Source organism: Ctenocephalides felis, unplaced genomic scaffold (assembly GCF_003426905.1).
Source record: "Ctenocephalides felis isolate EL2017-DRISC unplaced genomic scaffold, ASM342690v1 CF-g0.4_SCAFFOLD_01886, whole genome shotgun sequence".
NCBI lineage: Eukaryota > Metazoa > Arthropoda > Insecta > Siphonaptera > Pulicidae > Ctenocephalides > Ctenocephalides felis.
The window spans coordinates 127,352,873-127,377,652 of NW_020538040.1; the positions used below are offsets into that span (position 1 = coordinate 127,352,873).

At 30.1% G+C, this 24,780-nt stretch overlaps 1 protein-coding gene across 1 annotated transcript; it reads right to left on the reverse strand.

Annotated features, from left to right (window-relative positions):
* Window positions 1-20,806: 20,806 nt before the first annotated feature.
* On the reverse strand, window positions 20,807-23,285 carry LOC113375872. Its single transcript, XM_026615819.1, has 3 exons — window positions 22,901-23,285; window positions 20,861-22,610; window positions 20,807-20,819 (listed from the first exon to the last, which is right to left on the reverse strand). Exons 1-3 carry the CDS (start codon window positions 23,283-23,285, stop codon window positions 20,807-20,809), a joined length of 2,148 nt encoding a protein of 715 aa, XP_026471604.1.
* Between the last annotated feature and the right edge of the window lie 1,495 nt (window positions 23,286-24,780).

A 24,780-nucleotide genomic window follows, 5' to 3' on the forward strand; every position in this document is an offset into this window, starting at 1 on the left:
CTTTGATGAATTTTTAAAATTAAACTACTTGTCGTAAGGCCGTAATATTTTAGCAAGTTCCATAAGGCCATGATATATATCGCCAAAAAAAGTTCCATAAAGATGGGCTTAATTTTTCTTTCTACAGTTAATTACAAGAAAACGGCTTGGTAGATTTTCATCTAAAACTAATCAGTATCATTCCCAACAAATATCTTACGAACAGTTTTTAATTTTTTAAAATCGATTCGGTACTATGAGCTTAAATGTAGACGAAAAATTTAACACTTTCTCAAATTACAAAGACACACATCAAATACACATCAAATGGCTTTTAAATTTCTGAAATCGATTCAGGCGTTTTTGAGAAAACGTCGGTCAAAGGTATAATTTTGACAAATGCCAAAAAAAACGATACTAATTTTTGCAAACTTTGAAGAATTTTTAAAATTAAACGACTTGTCGTAGGGCCGTAATATTTGAGTATTATCTATAAGACTATGGTATCTACCGTCAAAAAAAAATCATAAAAATCGTCGAAATTTTTTTTGAAAAACTTTACTACAAGAAAACGGCCCGGCCGATCTTTACCAAAAACTAATCAGCACGATTCTCAACCAATATATTTCGAACGGTTTTTGAATTTTCAAAATCGATTCAGAATTGCGGGCTAAAACGTGCACGAAAATTTTTTCACTTTTCTGCGATTTACAAAGAAACGGCTCCGCCGATCGTAGCCCAGATCGTCCTTATCGAGATATATCGAATGGCTTTTAAATTTTTGAAATCGGTCCAGCCGTTTTGGAGAAAACGTCGATTTACGGCAAAAAATCTGTTCACACACACACACATACATACTTTTTCCAAATTTGGTCGCATTTGATTCAGAATGACTTGAAACGGCGAGAAAACATAAAATTAGCGAGTCGGATTTTTTGATGAAAACATAAAGTTCTCCATCGGAAAGTTAAAAAGGGGCCCCTTTGGCATGTTTTCAATGATATCTCGGCCATAAGGTGAGATACAAAGTTGAAGTTTGGTATTTCGGATGTTTTCAAAAAGACCTTCAAAATGGCGTATAAATTATTTAAATGCAAGTGTGGAGCCGATTATGTATGGCAATGCGCCCACACCCTTATGCGTCGTGACTATTATGTACTCTTCTGTACTCTTTACATTTTCGAAAATTGAAGGGATGGTGACGCAACCGCGGAATGACTGCCAAAATGACACTTTCTTAATGAAACGATAATAAAATATTATTAAAAAAAATTCTAGATTTGAGAAAACAGGTTATTCAAATAGTTCACTGGCTCTTCTACTATTATGATAAGTAATCACGAGATGAGTGAATTTTAAATCCAAAATCTTATTTTAATGTATACTATTCCTATTTAGATATATTAATTTCACAAACCAAACTAAGATTTCAAAAAATTTTGCGACGTAACTGGAAGCATTTGTCTTTTTGAAATTGAGAATTAATAAACGTTTCCGGAAAACTGTCGACTGAATTACTGTAAAGATATCTCATATGATCATGACCAATTGATGGTTCTAGAAATAAGTTTAAATACAGGAATCTAAGAAATTTATTTCATTAAGCAATACGCTTTCATCCAATTTTCCCAATGTAATAACAGTATGCATTTTATTCTTGGCCCTTCCAGTTACAATCGCAACTGCTAAAAGAAATTTTTTAAAATTAAAACTAATTAAGAATTACGTAAAACTTTAGAGACAGAAACTTTAAAAAATTTAAAGATCATTTAACAATTCAGTTCTTCAAAAAAAAGCCAAGGAGAGTGAAAATATGTTTAGAATCATTTGTGAAAAATTCAGAAAATTAGAGAAAATTCGATAAATAAATAATTAGGATGATAAATAAATTTTATGCATTTTTATATTTTGTAGAAAAAAATTTCTTTATGAGGGTCCTCTAAACAAATTTTGATTGGCCCCGCCAAGGCACGCTACGCCCCTGATTTGAAGCGATTTTTATATACGAAAAATAATTCCTAAATCGATGAATATATAGAGACAAACGTGTGCGCAAGAGTCTTACACGAGCATCCGGCTTTAAAGTTTATTGGCTCATAAAATATCAAGGTCAGTCGAAACAGAGAAATTTATGAAATATTACAAAAATCATTTATGCAAAATAAAAATCTATTTCTGAACATATGATAATTCGTAATTTTAAATTAATGATTTGAAAAAAAAATTAAGTATGTACACAGGACGTCGTTGATATAATTAGTTACAAACGGCTTATTGGATCTTCATTGGACCTTTTTGATAACAAATTTAAATTTTAAATAATGTATAATATATTAAATATAACTGGCAAGGGTATTGTTATAACTAGTGGGGCGCATGACATCGTGCCTTGAGGCAAATTGCTAGAACTTCCCGTACCGTAATTAATCATTCCAGAAATGAAAATAATCAATAATTGTTTTGAATAATTTCAAATACATTATTAACTTCCCGTATGGTAAGTTATAGTAATCGCCAAAAAATCGAAAATGAAAATTTTTATATATCTTTACGTTTCAGAGGTTTCTGAATATTTTGGCATACCTTAGAAAAAATGGATGTTTATGTGTGTGTGTACGTGTGTGTGTGCGTGTGTGTATGTGTGTTCGGATACAAATTATCGTCAAGTTTTGAAGAGTAAAGATTTTAAACATAAAGGTGAAGATGAAGTTAATATAAACGAGGAAAAATAATGCTATTGAAGAAGATGTACACAATAGTAGGAATAGCCGTTGCTAAAACACGGATCATATCATTTTTATAACACACAATAGTATTAACGCTAAATATCAAAAAATAAAACAAATAGATGTTGATTATTTTATTGTTTTAATATTATCTATAAAAAAAACTGTGACAATTTGTATGATTTACTTAAACGTAAATTTTCGGCAAAAATAACATTTAGCCTGACATATTTACTGACTTTTGTATCTAGGAAAGTTACAAAAACAACTCATAACATTCGCTGTAATGAACCAACCACTAAGTTTTTTCAAGAGTATATATTTTGTTTTTTTTTATTCATTTTATCCATTAATATTTGTTATAAAACGAGACTTCACAGTAAGCATTATCTTAAAGTACAGCGCCATATACGACTAGTTAAATGATTTATTTCGTTTTGTATTTATAAATTCATTCAGAACTTATTTAATCGTACTTTTCTGGCTGTCCTTAGGTGTCATTTGAAGTAAATCATTCTATTGTGAGCTGAACAACGAAAATAGCGCTTCTGAGCTGTTGATGTGATCAAAATATTTCAATGCTAATATTCTATTTGAGAATGAAGCTTTATAGATTCATTTTGTTTCATTCCGTCTAATAAAAATCAATATTATTATAACTTACTCTACGAGAAGTTAATTAGACACTCATTAAAAATCAAACTTTACAATCGCTAGAAATTATATTTGAAAATTCGTCACGCTGTAGATGTTTGCATTTTTGCGTATGAATCCTCATTTATCAAAAAATTTTCAATAATAAAAATCTCCAATATTCTTAGGTATTATATTATATATAAAGTGCCATAAGAGTGAGCTAGTAGGATAGGTCTGGTTTGATTCTAAGCAATTATATTGTGAAAACCAATCCAACTATATCACAAAAAAAATACATATCAAACGAACAGTTATATGACTATGTTCAAATTCCTATCTAAATCATTATTGTAGATTTTTTTTTGTTTTTTAAAAATTTGTAATCTGGTCCTTTTTACCTCATACCTGTAGTGAATTAGGTCGGCCAAGAGGCAAACAGGTCCAATGTCTTATTTTAACTTTAAAGGAATTTAACAAAATAATAGCTACATTATTCAACAACTTCAAAATATAAATTTTATGGGTGCATTTTTCACAGAGATAACACTGTAAATAGCCTTAATCTGGTATTTTGTCAAAAATATTCATCAGCTGAGTTGGAATAACTCAGTTATCAACTGTAAAATTGTTTTATTTAATTTAGTTTACTTTTTTATTTACTACTTTTTATTTTCTACAAATTTGATTCAGTAAAGTTTTCATTAACCCAGGTGTAAGCCTTTATAAAGGTTAAATAAAAAACGGTTGAATCTGACTTAAAGCTAGTGGTGCATGGCATCGTGCCTTAAGGCAAATTGCTGGTACTTCCCGTACCAAAAATTTTGAAAGAATCTTTAGATTTTTTGAGAACTTAAAAAAATTTTTTTCACAATTTTGTAATTAAAAAAAAAATACTTTTTTGAAAAATTTGATTTTTTCTATACCTTTAATTTTTTTTCACTCGATCTGTGAAGCCGCTGGACCTGCCTTCGCAAAAATTTAAACGGTACTTCATTATGTCAATACAAATAAAATAAAAATAAAAGAAAATACTTATGTTATGGATTTTCAAACATTGCCGTTTATCACCCGATAGCAACGTCATAAAAATCAAGACCGTGGTTGGTTATATACCATTTTGCCTCGACTTTCAAGTATTGATGTTGAAAACTTCTTAGTTTCACTAGTTTTTGAGATATGGGCAGTACTCCTTTTTACCCGAGAGTCTTTAAGCCCTGCTCTACCCTATTATTTACTTCCCGTAGGATAGCTTTAGTAATGGGCCAAAAATCGAACATGAAAATTTTTGCATTTCTCGACGTTTTGAAGGTTCCTGAACATTTTGGCATACCTAAGAAAAAATGGATGTGTGTGTGTGTTTTGTACGTCCGCAATTTTTTTTTTGTATTTCAAAAATAATTCAGATTTTAATTTTAATTCTTTTCAAATATACTTTAAATAAATAATTTCAACTTTGCAATTCAGTTTATATAATTCTTATAAATATTAGACAAGGATACAATATTTATAAAAATGTATTTGGAAACATTTAATATTCCTCGATCATTTCATTACAACACGGGAAGTTCCAGCAATTTGCCTTAAGGCACGATGCCATGCATTACTAGTTTATAATATATTACTGTATTACTACTCGTTCTATTAAATAATAAAAAAAACTATACATTATATAGTATTCTCTTATAATAGCATTCTCGTGAATTAGACCAAAAAGTTGTGTGAAAACCAAAAGTAGCCAAAATAAATTTTTAATGAAACCAGCAGCTGTGACAAGTGCCAAAGTGAAAGTAAATTAAAAGAAACATAAATCTGTAAATAATATACACTTTATTGCTACATTCATTGTCAGTGCAAACTTAACGGAAGTAATTTCCCGAAAATAAAAATTTTGAAATATTATTAACTTCCCGTAGGGTAGTTATAGCAATGAACCGAAAATCGAAAATGAAAATGTTTGCCTTTCTCCACGTTTTGAAGATTTGAATAGTTCAAAAAACATTCGATTCCTATTTAAAGGGAGATGTGCCGATTAGTTTTTGGTAAAGACAGGTCTAGCCGTTACGGAGATAAAAAGCAAAAAGTACAGCAAATAGAAATCGAGTTTTTGAGAGAACAAAGCATTCTCACTTCGTGAGGATGCTTCGACATTGACCGATGGCAGCAACAGTCCAGATTTGCGAGAGATGTGCTAATTGACCTGCGTTCTATGGAAAGAGAAAAGGCAAATGGGACTTTGCACAATTAAAAGCTAAATATAAAATCAAGATAAGAATTTTGACATTCCAGTTCCTCCCCCCACGAAGTAACCTAACGGCGGTTTCCGTGAGGACCAGGGGCAAGGGCAAAGCGGAGGTTTTAGTCGGTGTTATACCCGGGCGGTATTGAGTCAGACATACCCAGACAAAACACCAGTCTGGAATGCATAAAAAAAAACAAACATATATTCATTTTTTTAAGGTATGCCAAAATGTTCAGAAACTTTTGAACTATTATTTTTTCTTTCAGTACTGCAAATATTGTTCGAATCTTTGTAGAACACATTGACTCCTGCAAACATCAGAATGGTCTGGCTGTTTACATATACTTTCTGAACAGTTAAAAAAATACACCCTCAAAATTTGAGCCTTGTGAGAGCAAGTTATAAAAAAAATTTTTTGACATTTTTAAAAATTGAAGAGATGATGACGCAACCGCAAGATGACTGCCAGACTGGCACTTTCTTAATGGATCGATAATAAAACATCATTAAAATACCAGCACGGAAAATTTCAATTGAAATTCAAAATTTCTATCTTGTTACTATAATAATTACTATAATAATTCTTAAAAATAGGGCTTCAACAAAGAAAAGTGGCATTTTGTCTTAGTTGCACGAACTTTCCGAAATATGTAATTAACTTAATCCATCTTAATTGAGATTCAGATATTTAGATAAAATTCTCAATTGTTTATTCCAAAACCAAAGTTTTCATTTTCAATTAAATCTTAGATTACGATTTCCAATTGAATTTTATGAAACACATGTCATAAATTATTTGTAATTATACGAGTAATATTGATAATGCAAAAACACTGTTTATATGTCCAAAATTGTAGTATTTTATTCCATATTTTACTGAATTAACAATTGACTTATCATATCACAAAAGCAACTTTTTTTCAAACTATGAAGAATTTTTAAAATTATACTACTTGCCGTATGGCTGTAAAATTTTAGTACGATCTTTGGAATCATGATATCTATATTATCTATCAAAATCAAAAGTTTCATCAAAAACATATTTTTCAACAGTTAATTACAAAGAAACGACTCGACCGATCTTAGTCCAAAATTAATCAGCACGACTCCCAAAAAATATCTTTCGAATAGTTAATGAATTGTTAAAATAGATTCAGAATTTTTGACTAAAAAGTGAGCGAGAAAATTTTTCACTTTTCTACTAATACAAAGAACGGCTCAGTCGATCGTATCAAAAATCTAACCAACGCGTATGCTTATCAAGTTTCATCAAGTTTGTTTATTAGACCGAACACCGACAGCAAAATTGTTTATTGAATATTAATTAATACTTAATTTTGATAATAAATATGTGATTTAAAGACTATATGTTAATTCAATAGATTCAGAACACTCCGGAGTCTAATAGTCAATCAGTCAGCTGAGTGGACTAGACAAACGAGGAAAAATGAAATCGATCAGATGGCAAGGTTATGACGTCAGTTTTTTTTGGTATACGCAAAAATGATCTTCATCGTTTATCTTGACTAAAACCAGAAATAACAGTGACTATTGTAAGACATTAATCGAAAAGCGGCCTTATTTGAAGAAGAAAAAGGACAACCCAACATGTCACAAATCAGTGAAAACAGTGGTAAAACTGCTTTAATTGAGCTGCGAATAGCTTCGCCACCAACCGTCTTCTCCAGATCTGTTACCCAGCGACAATTTCGTGCTCTCAGATCCGAAAAATATGCACGGTGCGAAGAAATGTTTGTCGAATGAAGAGATGATCAACGATTTTTAAGATAAAGGACAAATTGTACTACAAAAATGGTATTAAAAAGTTGAAAGTTCGCTATAATCAGTATATCGTCTTCGAAAGCAAACATGTTAAAAAAAAAGAAATAATTTTGCCAAAAAAATGTGCTTTTCTTTAAAACGGAATGGAATTTTCAGGCGCACTGGTATCATCTTATATATAAAAATGGAGCTCTCTTTCAAATGTCCGAGTAAAACTCGAAAACGGCTGAATCGATTTGGCCAGTCTTAGTCTTGAAAAATTCGTGCCAATCCAGAGATGGTCGGAAAGATGAGATATTATTTCAAAATCGCGTAGAAACTTTACATTTTTAATTTGAAAATTTTTATTTAGGCGTAATGTAAATAAAACAATGGACGGTGGCTAATACTTGAAATGTCAAACGTTTTTGACAGATGATGTTCGATTATGTTTAATAGGATGTTTTACGTGAATATTATTTAATTATGATTAAATTGTAGCAAGTAGTTTTGTTTGTAGTTTTATTTACATACAAAAACGTTAGTAAACGGGCCACAAGTGTTACTAGAAACTCAAAATATCAACTTTTTTGAAATGTTAATATGAAAATGCACTTTTTGGCATATTTTTCTCAAACGCAAGAGCTCTGAAAGATCTCCTTTGTATCATTATTTACTCATTGGTATTTATAAAACATTTTCTAGGTTATATTATTTTTATTTTTGTTATTTAAATTCAAAACCTAAATTTGGTATCGATCAAATGGACATTTTGTCGAATAACATTTTCCCAGTTATAATTTCCCAGAATTTATCGAAGAATAGATAGTAAAATATGAAGGTCCGGGGTTAAAAAGGTCCACTACCGATGTGTCAAAAATCAGTAAACTTAAGCATTGTTTAACAGCAATATTTGAAAGTAGAGGAAAAATGATGTATAACCAGCTATAACCTTGATTTAAAGACTTTGCTATAGGGAGATAAACGGTAATCTTTGAAATAATATAAGTATTTTCTTCCGTTGGTAGATTTTTAGCATTACTTAAAACTGTAATCATTTTGTAGAATCCTTTAAAATTAAAATAAGACTTCAAACCTGTTTGCCAACTGGCCGTTTCAAGTTACCCCGCCTATAGGGTAAAAAGGTCTAGATAACAAGATAACAATTTTTGAAAGACTTAAAAAAGCACATTTCTACAGTGATAAAGTAGAAGACAGTTTTACTGAACGTAGTCAGTTAATTGTTTGTTTGAAATTTGTTATTTGTTGTGATATAATTGTTATGGTTTTCACAATACACTTCATATTTGCTCAAAGTCAAATTCGATCTTTGTGACTCGCCCTGCTCTACATATATACTTTTTATTAAATTTACTTTAATTCATCAAATGTTACTTGAAACTTTTCAAAAAGCAGGACAAAGAAGAAATACTTCATTTATTTTTTATTTCCCCTCTGAAATTTGAAAATTTTGTATAAGTTCAGTAGTATTATTTACAATTATACACAAAATCCAGAATCCAAAAAGAATCTGAAAAAATCACGTAATCAATAAGTCGAAAGACCGAAAAAGACTTGAATTGGATTATACCATGTTTTCTATAGAAAGTGTATAAAACTTCCAGTTTGATTGTGTTGACAAAATATAGACAAACTTATGGGATTTATTGTTTTTATAATACCTGATTTTATATAGCATTGAAACAACACATCCTTATATACTTAAAGTATTAATATTTTTGATTCTCTAGAAATTGTTTAAAATATACCTTACTTAGCAAAACAACGTTTGCCGGGTCAGCTAGTATATTAATAAATAATAGTAATCTTTATCAACAACTTTATGTTCAACATAATAAGAATATAGACAAGAATTCCAAATATTGTTTAACATGCTTTAATCATGCAGAAGCTTTTGGTTCTTTATTATTCAAAGTTATTTGAAAATATATCTCAACCTTCTTTAAAATTAAATCATTTTTAATCATTTTATACTTTATTATGATAGTAATTTATGTTTACAATTTTTACGTTGTCGGGTATATTGATAAAACTAAAATTTTTATCATAAAGTTTGATCACATTTACTGAATAAATGCAACGATGAATTTTTGTCTTGGGTTTTATTTGTCCATATATACATGATTCGAGTTGAATTGAATCACATTTTTTTCCAAATTCGAATCATTTAGTTCTCGAATTCGTATTTTCGTATCACGTAAAATGTGTTTGTAAATTAATACATGGCGTATTAAGGTCATCAATTTTTCTATTTTTAGGCCTAATTGCTAAAATTTATGATAGTAGATAATTTTTAATATAGAAACGTCAAACAACATAATGATGAAACAAAGGTAGATGGTTACAAAGCACAAATCTCAAAAAACGATAAATAGATAAAAAAATAAAATTAAAAAAGTATTCTACTCACCGAATGATATAAGTCCACTATTGAGCATCGATAATTTAATAGTGTTCGGTATTGATACTAAACTGGTGGCAGCCGTCAATTGCTTTTTCTTCTTCGGCTTCTCGACGTCCGGACATCGCGTGCTCGACCTCGAGCGGTGCTTGCGCTGAGAGGCAGCGGCACTCGAGCAACCGCCTCCCGTGCCGCGGCTCCGGCCTCCTGCGCCGCTCGTCGCTGTTCGGCTGGACATTTCCGATCACTACTTGCTATTAACTCTTGCAATACCAATGTTTATATAATACGCAAGTTTTCTATTTGCTGTTTACTTTTTTCTTGCTTTAGTCTTAATAGTTTGATCATTTATTAAGCACGAAAACTCTACATGGGTAGGAAAATTCATTACATGAGATGGACACACGGTCAGCACAATTAATCGACTATTTACTTTTGTCTATTTACTCATGCAAGCATATTTATATTTATAATTACATACATTTTCTAACAATTTTATGCATAGTTAAAATCAATAACAAATTCAAGGAACGTAACAAAGTTAAGTACTCACAAAAAGACAGGCTAATCTAAAATATTACCCATCTGGTTAATAAAATAAATAAACAAAAAAATCACGGTATTTGGACATGAAGGGCTTTTATGTAAGTGCAACCTTTAGTGAAAATGTAAACATTTTTCGGTTATTGTGGTTAGTTTTCAAAAAATGAGAACCTAAAAATAACATGATTTTTCTAATGCATTTTACTCACAATCAGTTCAAATATTTGTTGAACGCACAAGCTTCAATTTTTGAGAGAGAAATATGTGAGCAGATCCTGAGCGAAATGCGTTAGCCGTTATCGTGTTTTTTTTTTAGGTTTTTATATTTATACTCAATTTTTTTATCATAAAATTATCAATTTTTATGAAATTTCTTCACTTTGGTGCATTCTTTAAAGGGCAGTCTCTCAAAGTTGAAACAAAGTTTGAAAATTTTACATTCCTAGTTCAACAAAAAGTTAATTCTTGAAAACTTCAACCAATTGTACCATTATTTTTTACTGTGAACAAATCTTAATTTTTGTTTATGATTACGGATCCAAAGCTTAAATCAACAAAATTAATGAAAATTAATCACAATAACCGAAAAATGGCCCGAGCTCCAGGTTGCATTTAAAAGCTATATATATATATATATATATATATATATATATATATATATAATATATACATATATATATACATATACGTATATATATATATATATATATATATATATATTATACATGTTCTGATCAGGTGTGTGAGCGAACTGACTTTAAGGACAGTATTTCTGTATTTCCACGTAGACAAATGTTCAAATTACAATTTAATTTACTTTTCTCCCAGCTAACTGGTAAATTAACAAAATTATGGCAGATCAAAAAACAAGTGGCACAATCATACCCAGTCTCCCCTACTCCATCTTGTAAAAATGAGCGCTTCATTTTATTTGCAAGTTTTCGTTCTTGATCGAATTCATCATCGACACGAATTCTAAAAATAAAGATGTTGCGAACATTGAAACAGTTGTTATTTTTAATTCCTTTAAAACTCGTTGAAGACGACTTGAAGAAAAGTGAATTATTAATAGATACCATGAAACGACGCTCCCGAGGATAAATAATTTTGTCATTAATTGAACTAGATGAGAGCTGAGGGTCGAGGGATGGTCGTGAATAATTTATCAATGTGCTGTGCTGTATAATCACTGTAAATTCATTCTAATTCATGAATAGGTCATTAATGATTTCGTCCGTCATTATTTGTAATCATGGTTGAATAAATAATTGTCAAACAACTATTAAACGATAATAGTATAAATTCTATGAAATCAACAAATCGATGAAAGTTGAATACCTCACTATTTTGTTTCTTGTTAACTTTGCAATATTATAAGTGTAAATAATTGGTATAAAACTAGCTATTAAAGTGTATGAAAATGTGTGTCTAAAAATTGTTATATATCTATATAATTACTACAAAGGCATAATCCGAATCAATATGAACCGAACAGTCAAAACTAAAAATTAGTTAAAACGTTATATTATTAGACTAACAACTCCTATGTTTCAGTACACTTATCTTTTCCTATGCATTTAGAAAAAGTGTGTTGAAACTATAAAATCCGGTATATATAGATATATATATATATATATATATATATATATATATATATATATAGCATTTTTGCTATTTGTAAGTAGATTAAAATATGCTTGCAATTGAAATAGCGCTTTCAGACACTGTGCTGAGAAATAGCAATGGAAAATATCTTACATAAAAATTTTGAATTGGAACACTTATTAATATTATTAATATTAAAAAGTAAGTTTTAAGTCTGATATGATGAATGGTTTCATAATATTTATAGCATTAATGTAACTACAAAAGTGGAAAAAATGTACTTATATTTGCATATATATATATATATATATATATATATATATACGAGTATATATATATATATATATATATATATATATATATATATATTAAACATCACGTCATTTGTTTACATCAATATGTTCCCATAGATTTAGGTGTAGGTTTTACGTGATTACTGGGGTGTCGCAATAAAAATGTTAAAAATTTGATTTGATTTTGATTTAATGATTTAATAATCAGAAACTTTCATACAATCGATTCCGGCGTGTTTATTTACTGATTTCACGTACACGTCAAAAACACATTGTCACATGTCATCAGAACACTGTTTTTAAACTTCCATTTACATTTACACAAATTTTTATGATTTTATGTTATAGTTTGTTACTCCACCGATTGTTTGTAATTTTATGTTACAGTTAATATTAATTGCTGACTAATTGGAAAAAATTTATAGATTTTTTTAAAAGAATTTAACTACAACATCCTTGTCAGGCCGCGTCTTTAACTAAACTGAGAGGTAGGTGTGTATTTCGTTGGGAAAACAGGCGAGTCCGAAGGAATTCTAAATCTGTCATACCTACGACTTTCATTTGAGTTCCGAAAATTGAAAAGCGACACTGCTATTTTCCCAACAGATGGCTCCATAGTATTTTCATGACGGAAAATCAGTGCTAGTCGAACATGCACTAAAGATTCCGTACAAATATATATTTTGAGAAAAAAACAATATGTACGTTTAGAATATGAGAATATAAAACACACCTTAGACGAGAACCATATTAGGTATATGCACATGTACTTACTTATATTTTTATGTTTATATTATATTATATTTATGTATATTATATTGAGATAAAATCAGAAAGTGCACTGAAAGTTTCGTGAAATTATTTTGTTATACATAATAATAAATATATTTTTATTTATATATGTTTATTATTAGTTTTATAGTTTCGTGAAATTATTTTGTTATACATAATGATAAATATATTTATATTTATATTCTTACTAGATGACCCGACAGACATTGTTCTGTACCCATGTCTACAATTTTTTAATATAATGTAATATACTAATATTTACCGTTTACCTGAAAATAATAATTATTGTTTTTTAAATTACTCTTTACGCCAAAATACATATACATTTATAATATGAGCGATGCTAAATGTAGAACTGCTTTAAATAAAATGATGAATTCCCACACAATTCTTGAAGTCTTTTAAACGGTATAACATAACCATAACCATAATATAACACTGGTACTTCATGTTGGATTAAATTAATTTAATTTTTTATTGTTTAAGATATCCAAAATTGCATCTTAAACTTCTCCTAATCGATATCGTGAGGGCCGAATTATATGTATTCATCTTTACTTTCTCATTTATTGTTATGAAGTGAAATTTTTACGAATTTTAAAAATATTGTGGAGAGATTAGTAAAAGATGCAAAAAAATTATATATTGAAAAAAAAACTATATTGAAAATTTAATATCCGAATCTTGTGTTGACGCCCCCTAAGGCGTGCACTCGTATTTTTTGCATGCATCGCATTAAAGGTAGGGCCGGCCCTGATTAATACTTAATTTCATATTTTAAGTAAATTAATTTGTCGTATTTGTTCATATGTGTACCATTCAATCTGTCATACATATACTGTATTTTATATTATTTTAATTTCTGGCACATCTCAGCTGCTTTTTGGCAATAATAATGTAGACATTTCATTTTTCTTATTCATAATCATAAATTTATTATACATATTCTGAGGTTCATAAATAAATTGAAATTTTTGGAAGATAATAGTTTTCATTTATTTTCAATGCAAACAATGACATGTCGATTTTTGCAATTTGTTCTTCATACCAGTACTTTATAATCACATACATCCTAGAAAATTTCCTTAATAAACTTCAGAAAGATTTATCAAAATCCGAATAATCGTCAAGGAGCAGTATATAGTGAGTGCCCATAGGTAAGCGGTTAAGAGCGACGCGACTTGATTCCGACGTCCCAGGTTCGATATCCGCTTCGAACAGCCTGTTGTCAAGCAGTAGTGACAACTGTTTTCACTTGGAAATATAGATAGCACTATGTTTCCAAGTGAAAGTAGCCCTTAATCCGGCAATACTACAATACACCAATTGAAATGACGACCGGGGCTTGGCTTCTAATAGCGTCCAGTATAAAAATTTATAATATATCTGAGATAGAGTAAGGACAATCATTGGATTGCCTACTAACAACACCATCATTTTAATAATAAGCAGTCAGTACACCTTATAGAACACATAATAGTTCTTGATTGCTGTAAAAATTGCGTCTATAAAAAATATATCTATGTGTATGCACGTTCGACAAATACTGATTTTTTCAATTCATATTTGAATGTAAAACTAGCGGTTTTTTAATATTCGAAGAATAAAAATGATCAATAATCGACAAATATTAATAACAATTATTCAATTATTAATAACAATTGTTTTAAATATTTTGAAATAGGTCATTATAAATATTTTCTGCAAATTTTATGTTATCCATTCATTTTACTATATTTTAGAGTTTCTTAAAATTTTGAAAAAAAAAATTTTATAAAACTTTTTTTTTTCAAATTTCAAATTCGATATTTTTTAAATAATCTATTTGTTGGAAATTTAAAAAAAAATCAGTTTTTTGAAAGTTTTGAATTATTGTGAAAATTACGATGATATTTGGCGATAGATATCATGATCTCAAATATAACTAAATATTTCGACCTTACGACAAGTCGTTTAAACTTTAAAATATTATCACAGTTTGAAAAATGAGCAGAACTTTTTTACGTGAGGCAAAATTTCATCTTTAGTCGACGTTTTTTCAAAAATACAAAGGTACTATTTGAGAATCGTGCTGATTAGTTTTTGTCAATGATCCGTCGAATCGTTTCTCAGTTATTGATTAACAAATTTTTTGGCGTTTTTGGATCCTGTTTTTAATGAACTTGCTACACGTTTTTTTCTTGTCCAAAACATGTTTAGAAAATTTGTACAGAATTGAATAATCTGCGACAGTTTTTCACATTGCAATGCACTCATAAATAAATATTTTGTTTATAGTTGAGTAGATTATTTATACGTGTTCAAAAATTCATGCATCTTGCTTTAAGGCATAGTTACACCTTACACCAAGTTTATACACTTATTAATAATTTCGAAACAAAGCTTTCAAAAGCCGCTTTTTATACGATTTCGCTTTCAATGCGGCCGCCTTCGGCTGATTTTGACTACTGTCGTCTTTTAACTCAGCGGATTTTCAATACGGCTGCGAATGAATTCAGCGGACTTTTAGTTTGGCCGCCTGTTAATCTAGTGGTCTTTCAATTTGGCCACCTTTTAATTCAGTGGACTTTTAATGCGACCGCTTTTCATTATGTCCGCTTTTTGTTATGACCGCTTTTCGTGTATGGCCGCCTTTAAATTTTGTTTTGGCCGCCCCAAAAGGCGGCCGCCTGCGTGCAGTGCACGCACTCCACGCTGGCCAGACACAGCCCTGGATGCCATGCATCACTAGTTTGTTTTTGTGTGACAGTAGTTAGTAGTCTGTCTATTTTCTTCGTAGGTTTAATCACTTCGATACGGCGACTGTCCACGAAACGTCGCTTGCAGCGGGCATGCATCACCCGTACGATGCCTCGTTCATAAACTTACCCCTTATGATTGGCTCGCTCGTAGGTAAGCGGTTAAGAGCGACGGGACTTGTTTCAGAAGTCCCGGGTTCGATACCCACTTCGAGCAGCCTGTTGTCAGGCAACATTGACAACGATTTTCACTTGGAAATACAGATAGCAATATGTTTCCAAGTGAAAATAGCCCTCACCCGGCATTGTTGCACCATACTTGCCCTATTACAGAGATTGTAATAAAAATTTATCATACAGAGATGTGACAACTGTTTGGGTTGCCATCTGTAATAAAACAAACGTAGTTTGTAAGATCTTACTCACAACAGCTCATAGAACCCATTAGTTCTGATTGCTGTTCAAATAAAATTATAAAAAAAACCCTTATGACACTTAGAAATACTATCTCTGACGCTCGGCCGTATACTTTTGTATCATGGCCGTCAAGTAATAACGACGCTCGGCTATGTGGGGTCATCTGCAGGTGTCAAATAAACTTGTCGCTCGTATAGAAGTGGTTAAAAGTCTTTAACTTGTTATAATTACTAGTTCGGCAATTTACATATCTAATAAAAGTTCTGTTTTTTAATCAAAGTTTTATTAAGACCGTTTTCATAGACTTTTGCCCACTTGAATGTATATCGGTTATGTTATAGTAGATAAGTATGAAAAAGCTGGATAAATATGAATTATTATAAAGTTTTAGGACTTATTTTTTACAAAGATAGCACTGCATACAACCTTGGCAAGGACCAAATTTGGAATAAATATTAATTTACTTTATTACTTGTAAAATTGCTTTTTTTAGCTAACTTTATTTTAACTATTTTTTTTATTGTTTACACCATACCAGTTTCAAGATTTAGGCGGTCCTAACCACTTTTTATTGGTGAGTGTGTGTGTTGATTGTTTTTTGACGTTGAAACATTTTTGATTAATATAGCAGCAAAATTATCGAAATAAAAAATTAATTAATGTTTACTATCCATCAATACCCAAATCTGATTTGATCGGTTTAATGGATTAAGAATCACTATTTTGTGAAAATATTTTGTATGTTATAATTTTTATTATATAATTGCCGTTACATTGATTAGAGTTTCATATAAAAATTATTTAATTTTGTGTTCCGTTATAAGATTATATAAATATTTATTTTATAATATATTTTACATAAATCCGACTCTGTGAATAAACAAAAAATATTACTCAGCTAGTTCTCGACTAAATTCCTTGTATTATTAAGCTAATAATTTTATTGCCTCGATTTAAAATAAACAAGAATAATAATCGGTATATTATATCTGGAAATAATTGGTAGTAAGCACGTAGTAATATTAAATATATATGTAATCTACTCCCCATTAGCAATGTTTGATTTATGTAAATACGAAACAAATTTAATAACTTTACGTCATATCAAATATAAAAACCTATTTCATGTTTTTGTAACAGTTTCATGTGTGCTGTGAAGTGAATGAATGCCGGAATGTGTAAAAGATTGCATCTGCCAATTTTTTTATTTCTCACAATGGTAATAATGAATGGTAGTGATTTAATGTGATAATATAAAAATGCTTTAGTCTATTTTATATGGTGATTAAATTCTGACAGTAAATTCCAGTTTCATATCTTATGAGGATGTATGTGGCATCATATATATATATATATATATATATATATATATATATATATATAATATATATATATATATATATATATATAATATATATATATATACATATATATTTGAATAGCCTTGAATTTGATGTTGATATAATATATTTAAAAATAAAAAAAAGTATGAGAGTTTTTAGAAATTTATTTAAAATCCATATGTTTTGGCTAGGATCTTAGAGTAACCTGAGCCTTCATCAATATAAAAATAACTTAAAAAATCCCAAACAATTCAGAGCCATGTTAACCGAGCATATAAATAATTTACATTATAATATATATTTTTTCAACCCAAAAATTTTACATTATGAAGAGAACATTGTGAATTAAAAAAAGATTCGCTCAGGGGTTGTTTTTGCAATTGCATAACAAACATAGTTTCTTCAATATATATTACCACTGTGCACATACTCATGCCATGGAGTAATCATGTTTTCATCTGTTATGTTAGATACAAAATTGTAAGTGTTTTTTTATTATTATTATAATTGTTTTTCTGTGAAATTTCTTACATATTATTTATTTAGTTATAATTTTTATAGTTATAATGACTGCCAAGATGCTAGCCGAAACGTATGATTTTTAAATAAATTTCTAAAAACTCTCATACTATTTTTATTGATGTAACGCCCGACTTTTAAACTCAAATTAAATATATATATATATATATATATATATATATTATATATATATATATATATATATACAACAAACAACGCCATGCCAAACTACACCTTATAGACATAACATTTTTTTACATATAGCATTTTTTATGGAATTATTGTAATTGTTTTCATTATTTCTTATTTACTGAGGTGTGTACTTTTTTGGAAATTGTCAAAAAAATTTCTTTTTTGTTCATAAACAAATCTATTGTATATATTATATTCTTACCTATTTCATATTGCATGTATGTAAGTAATATACCTGCGGGTAGAATTTTGTAAACAACCCAATGATATGGATGTATATTACCGAAAGTTTTATACACTTTCTATGGAAAACATGGTATAGTCCAATCCATGTCTTTTTTGGTTTTCCGACTTATATAACTCCAACTAATCAAATACTGATTACATTTCAAGTTTTTCAGATACATAATTAAACTAGCTGTAAGTGGAATTCTGTCTTAAGGCAATTAGGGCATCGTGCCTTAAGGCAAATTGCTGGAACTTCCCGTACCAAAAATTATTATTTTTTGTAAAAACGATTAACATTTTTGAAAAAAATTTACTTCGAAAAAATAAGATTTTTGAGAAACTATAAATTGGACAAAAAATTACTTTTTTTTGAAAAAAATTTTTTTTAAAAAATTTTTTTTTAGAAAAAATTTTTTAAAAAAAATTTTTTTTTGAAAAAAAAAAAATGTTTTCTTCATTTTGACATATTTTGGAAAATCTGAACTTGTTTTTCAAAGCAATCGTACTGCTTTAACTGCATAGATACAAAATATAAAGCGCGTAAGCGCGGCGTCGCTGTCTAGCGGGTAAACATTGATACGGAACCCATAGAAAAATAAACAAAATTTATACTTATTGTTAAAATCTCTATAAAATATCTGAAAATTCGATGTGCATATGTCTAATGATCATTTTTGACCGCCAAATGGCATTTTTTTTTACTTTTTTCCTTAGATCTCCGAAACCGCTAGACCTGCCTTTATGAAAATTTGATCAATTCTTTATCTTGTCAATACAAGTAAAATGTTTTTTGAATTATTAAAATCGGACGCTCCGTTCTCTTAGAAACTGAGTTACCGTTTTCGGCACTTTTTGCCCCGTATCTCCGGAACGGCTAGACCTGCCTTCGCCAAAAACTAATCAGCACGTCTCCTTATCAATACGAATCGAATGTTTTTTGAATTATTCAAATCGGTTGATCCGTGTTCCCGAAATCGTCGACGAAAATTTGTATCCGCACATACATACACACACGTACATACATACACACACACATACACACACACATACACACACACATACACACACACATACACACACACACACACACACACATACATCCATTTTTTCTAAGGTATGCCAAAATGTTCAGAAACCTCTGAAACGTAAAGATATATAAAAATTTTCATTTTCGATTTTTTTGCGATTACTATAACTTACCCTACGGGAAGTTAATAATACTTCTGAGCTTATACAAAAATTTTGAAATTTCTGCGAGGAGAGGTAGAAAATGAATTAAGTATTTTTTTGGCCTGCTTTTTGAAAAGTTTTAAGTAACATTCCATGAATTAAAGTAAATTTAATAAAAATTGTATATGTAGGGTTGGGCGGTACACAAAGGTACAATTTCACTTTGAGCAAATATAAATTATATTATGAAAACCAAACCAATTGTATCACAACAAATAACGCATATCAAACGAACAATTATCTGACTATGTTCAGTAAAACTGTCAGCTACTTCATCATTGTAGAAATGTGTTTTTTGTTATTTAGTTCTTTTACCCCATAAGCGGGGTAACTTGGAACGGCCAGATAGCAAACAGATTCAATTTCTTATTTTAATGTTAAAGGTATTTTACATAAAAATAACTACATTATTCAACTAATGCAAAATAAAAGTTTCATTGGTGCATTTTTATACAAATAACACTGTAAATAAACTTCATCTGGTAGTTTGTCAGAAATATTCATCAGAAGAGTTAAAATATCTATTTACGTAATTTATCTTTTATAAAATTGTTGTATTTAACTTAATTTGCTTTTTTATTTGCTATTTTTTATTTTTTACGTCTTTGCCAGGGTTAATGCTCAGTTGGTTCTTCTTAGACTACCCAGGTGTCAGCTTTTAAAGTGGTTATACAAAAAAACGGTTGAATTTAACTTAAAATTAACAAAACATTTCATAAAAGAATTAAATAACGTATAGAGTAAAAATTATATTAAGGTCTCGTAAATTAAACCACGGTGCTCACAAACCAAAAAACTTTCAAAGAATACCGTATATCTCCCGATAGCAAAGTCGTAAGAATCAAGGTGATAGCTGGTTATACATTTTTTTCTTTCTACTTTCAAATATTGTTGTTGAACAATTCTTTTTATTTTTTTTTATTTATATTTATGGCATTTGACCGTGTGGTCATTTAGCCTCTTATTACAAAATAATATTTTACAAATTTATAAATTACAGAGAAAAATACATATTTTACAAATTGATTTCTACATAAGATTGTGACTTAATTCATAAAATCTTAAGAACTAATACTAAATAACTATATTTTAATGTTACATTTTTGTAAAAAATAAACAAAAATTTTATATATATTTTCATCATTAGTGGAAAAGACTATTGTGGTATTAATAGGAAAAATGAAATTATATTTATACAGTTCTTGTAGTAAGGATGTTCTTTGACTAGCTCTGAGTTTGCACTTCCAGAAGATGTGGTCGAGATTGCGGATTTCCAAACCGCAAGAACAGAAGGGATCTTCTGCCATACCTATTCTAAAAAGATGAGATTTGCAAAATGTGTGCGCAGCTCTAATACGATTGATAACGGTTATTTCATTTCTGTTCAGCCTGGATTTGGCAAACCATGTACTGAAAGACACTTTTGGTTTGCAAGATTTAAATAAGATTCCTTTTCTGTCTTCCATATCATATTCATTTTGCCATAACCTTAAACCTTGTTTTCTTACCCAGCTTTTAAGATCTGTCGCAGGAACCTTTCTTAAAGGAAAAACTGATAAACAGGCTTCTTTTGCAAGTCCATCCACATATTCGTTTCCACGAATGTTGGAATGCCCTTTTATCCATACTAATTTGAACGCATATTTATTTGCTAGGATGCTTTCTATTTTGTGGACGGTGTCAAATATTAAAAAATTGCAATTTTGTTTAGGATGGTTTAGAGCCAGAAGTGCAGATTTACTGTCAGTTAGGATTATAGTTTTTGGAATCTTTTCTTGTATAACGAAGTCTAAGGCAGCATTAATACCTGTAAGTTCTGCCGAAAAGACTGAGGCAAAATCCGGTAAATTAAATTGTAAATGTTTCTCTCTATTAGGTACATACACAACACATCCAACTTTATTTCCTAACTTGGAACCGTCAGTGTAGATAACCGTAAAATCTTTCCATTCCGTGTGTAACCAATTGTCAAACTCCCCGTTTATTATATTTTTGTTGGAATTATGAGTCGTATAGTTGAAATCATTCAACCCTATATATTTCTTGGGAAATGAGTATTGCCAAGAATGACTATGATACGGAAGTTTGTCATTTGTAATTATTAGGTCTTCTAAAGGTTTCAAATTATAAAATCCAGTTATTAATAAAGGTGTAGGTCTGTTTTTCCAATAGTTTGCTCTAAAATGCAGAACAGCTAAATCTTCCAATTGCTTCGGGATTCGAGCTGAATCCGAGTTGAATTTTTTAATTAAAAATCTATTGGTTAATATTTGTTTCCTAATATTTAATGGAGCTTCTCCGGCTTCCGCTAAAACGGCAATGCGAGGCGTTGACCTTATAGTTCCCAAACACAATCTTAAAGCCGAGAGTTGAGCCTTATCTAACATTCCTTGTATATTAGTTGAGATTCCTCCGTAAATGATGTATCCGTAATCAATATGAGATCTAATTATGGATTTGTAGATAGCCAAACATGAACTTGGGTGGGCTCCCCAGTCAGTTCCAACCAATCTTCTAATGATGTTCTTACCTACTTCACATTTTTTGACCACCTCTTCAACGTGCGCCCGGAAGATCATCTTTTTATCAAAGATAACCCCTAAAATTTTCAGACTATCGTATATCTTACAGTTCCAATTTTCCATATTGATTTCTTGAGGGTAAAGGAATTTTCTGTGCCTAGTGAACAGGATGCCCTTTGTTTTGATCAAGGAAAGGTTTAGGTGGCTGGACCTCATCCATTCTGAAACACCTGTGATCGACCGCTTCATTTTGTGAATGCATTCCTCAAGCGAGTTGCAAGAAATATACAAAAATAAATCATCAGCATATTGTAGTTTCCTAACATCGTCTTGGGTTCCTGCAGAAAAATCCGACATGTAAATATTAAATAATAATGGACTCAAAATCGATCCTTGTGGTAAGCCTCTTAGAGCTACTCTGGGACCTATTAATTTATTTTTGTATTTTACATATAGCGACCTATTCGTTAGTAAAAAAATTATCACTTTTATAATATTATGGGGAATATTCAACTTCTTAAGTCTGTTAAGTAAAATGCTATGATCAACATTATCGTAAGCCTTGTGTATATCCGTCGCTAACAATAGCAGGTATTTATTATTTGAATTGGATATGTGAATGTCATTAGATAAGGTACTTAAAATGTCACTTGTGCCTTGACCTCTTCTAAAGCCAAATTGGTTATAAATGAAAAGAGACTTGTCTTCTAAATACCACTCAGTCTATTCTTGACGATGGCTTCAAATGTCTTGTTCAAGCATGATAATAAAGAGATAGGTCGGTAGGATTCTATCGACAATGGATCTTTATTCGGTTTCAAGATGGGAATAATTATAATTTTTTTCCAATCCTCTGGAATCCAGCATGTAGAAAGAATTGAATTAAATACTTCTATGATTAAACATTTTAATGCTATGGGGCTCTTCTTTAGCATAATGTATGAGATATTATCCATACCTGGCATGCTGTCTTTTTTATTTTTCAATATATTATCTAATTCGTATAGTCTGATGGGAGAGTTTACGTCATCAGGACCTCTTTCGAGATTATTTGCAAAATTCAGATTGATTTCATTGGAGACAAAGTCTGGAACGAACATTTTTAGCATGTCTTCGAAGAAAGAGCTACCGACTGGAGGCTTAAATGAGTTTCTATTATTTTTGTTGTTAAAAATTTTAACTATATTCCAAAGCTTTGATGTATTAATATTACTATTGAGTGAGTTTGTAAAATCCATTCACACTTTTCTCTTTTTGGATTTGAGAATTTTTTTTGTAATAGCATTTATTTTTCGATACTCAATAAAATTGTTATAAGTAAACTCGTCAACCATCTTTTTGTACGCTATTTTTCTTTGCCTGATCTGGATTTCGCATTCTTCGTCCCACCAGATAGCGGGTTTGAATTGCTAAATTGCCACTGTTTTACGTTCCCGGAAGTGTTTGCCAGCTGCTTCGTTCAAAATCTCGATAATGACAGCATATTCAGACTTATGATCCTCATGGAGTACAACATTTTTCAGCTTATCTTCTATTTTCCATGCGTAATTCTTCCAATTGGCCTCTTTGGTATTCCATTTTCTGGAGGGATATATATAATCTTTTACATCAAAGTTAGTCTTTAATGTAATGTTAATCGGCAAATGATCAGATCCTAAGCTGCCCGCATAAATGTCCCACTGGATTTTGTCACATAGATTATTGGAACAAAGAGTAAGATCTATTGGCGTACCTTTCCTACTTGCCGTGCTGATAGTGGTTGGTCTTCCATCATTCATTATGGTGAGGTTTAGGTCTTCAATTATGTTGTATAGAATCTCGCCTCCTCTGTCAATGGAGGCACTGCCCCAAGCTAAATTTTTGCAGTTAAAATCCCCTATTATGAGTATTGGCATGGAGATAGTTTCAATTAAATCTTTAATATTCTTGAAATATTCCTTAGAGTTCGGCGCACAATAGATTGAAATGATACATACCGGGTTTTCTAATTTTAAAATCACTGCACACATTTGGATAAGATGGCACTGGAATGGGTGGTTAATTTTCTCACATAATATGTTGTCTTTGACTAGAATGGCAGTACCGCCATAACCGTCAACTCTGTCTTCTCGGAAAAACCGATAACCTTTGATGAAGTATTTGTGACCTTCTTTAAGCCAGGTTTCGGACAGACCTGCCACATGAATTTTATGAGACCACAGATAATGTTCAATACTACTCTTGTTTGTTAACATTGATCTACAGTTATATTGTAAAATGTTTATTTGTTTCATAATGAAAGGAGTACTGATTGATTTATTTTTCTGAACTCACAGGTAAATCCTTATTAGATTTTTTTTTTAAACTTGCAGGATCTATTTTGTGTTTAATTTTTACCATTTTGAGAAAAACATCACTTAACAAGTTTTTCAATACGGGATCATTAGGATTATAGATGTCCTTTAGCAGCCTAAAGAAATGATAATAGGCCACCTGATGCGTTAGGATCTTCACTTCTTCTATTGGATTTTACTTCATTTTCTGAATCGGAATCTGATTTGTTTTTTAATCTTTTCTAGGGTTTATAAAATTTCCCTTGTCAGTCATATTTTCTTT

What these genes read in the sequence shown, in the direction of transcription:
- LOC113375872 (XM_026615819.1), bottom strand. Translation starts at nt 23,285, where the DNA reads ATGTTCGTTCCAGACTTTGTCTCCAATGAAATCAATCTGAATTTTGCA. An exon ending in CGTCAAGAATAGACTGAGTG is followed by an intron (nt 22,611 to 22,900) that starts GTATTTAGAAGA and finishes ATAAATTAATAG; the next exon opens with GTCCCAGAGTAGCTCTAAGA.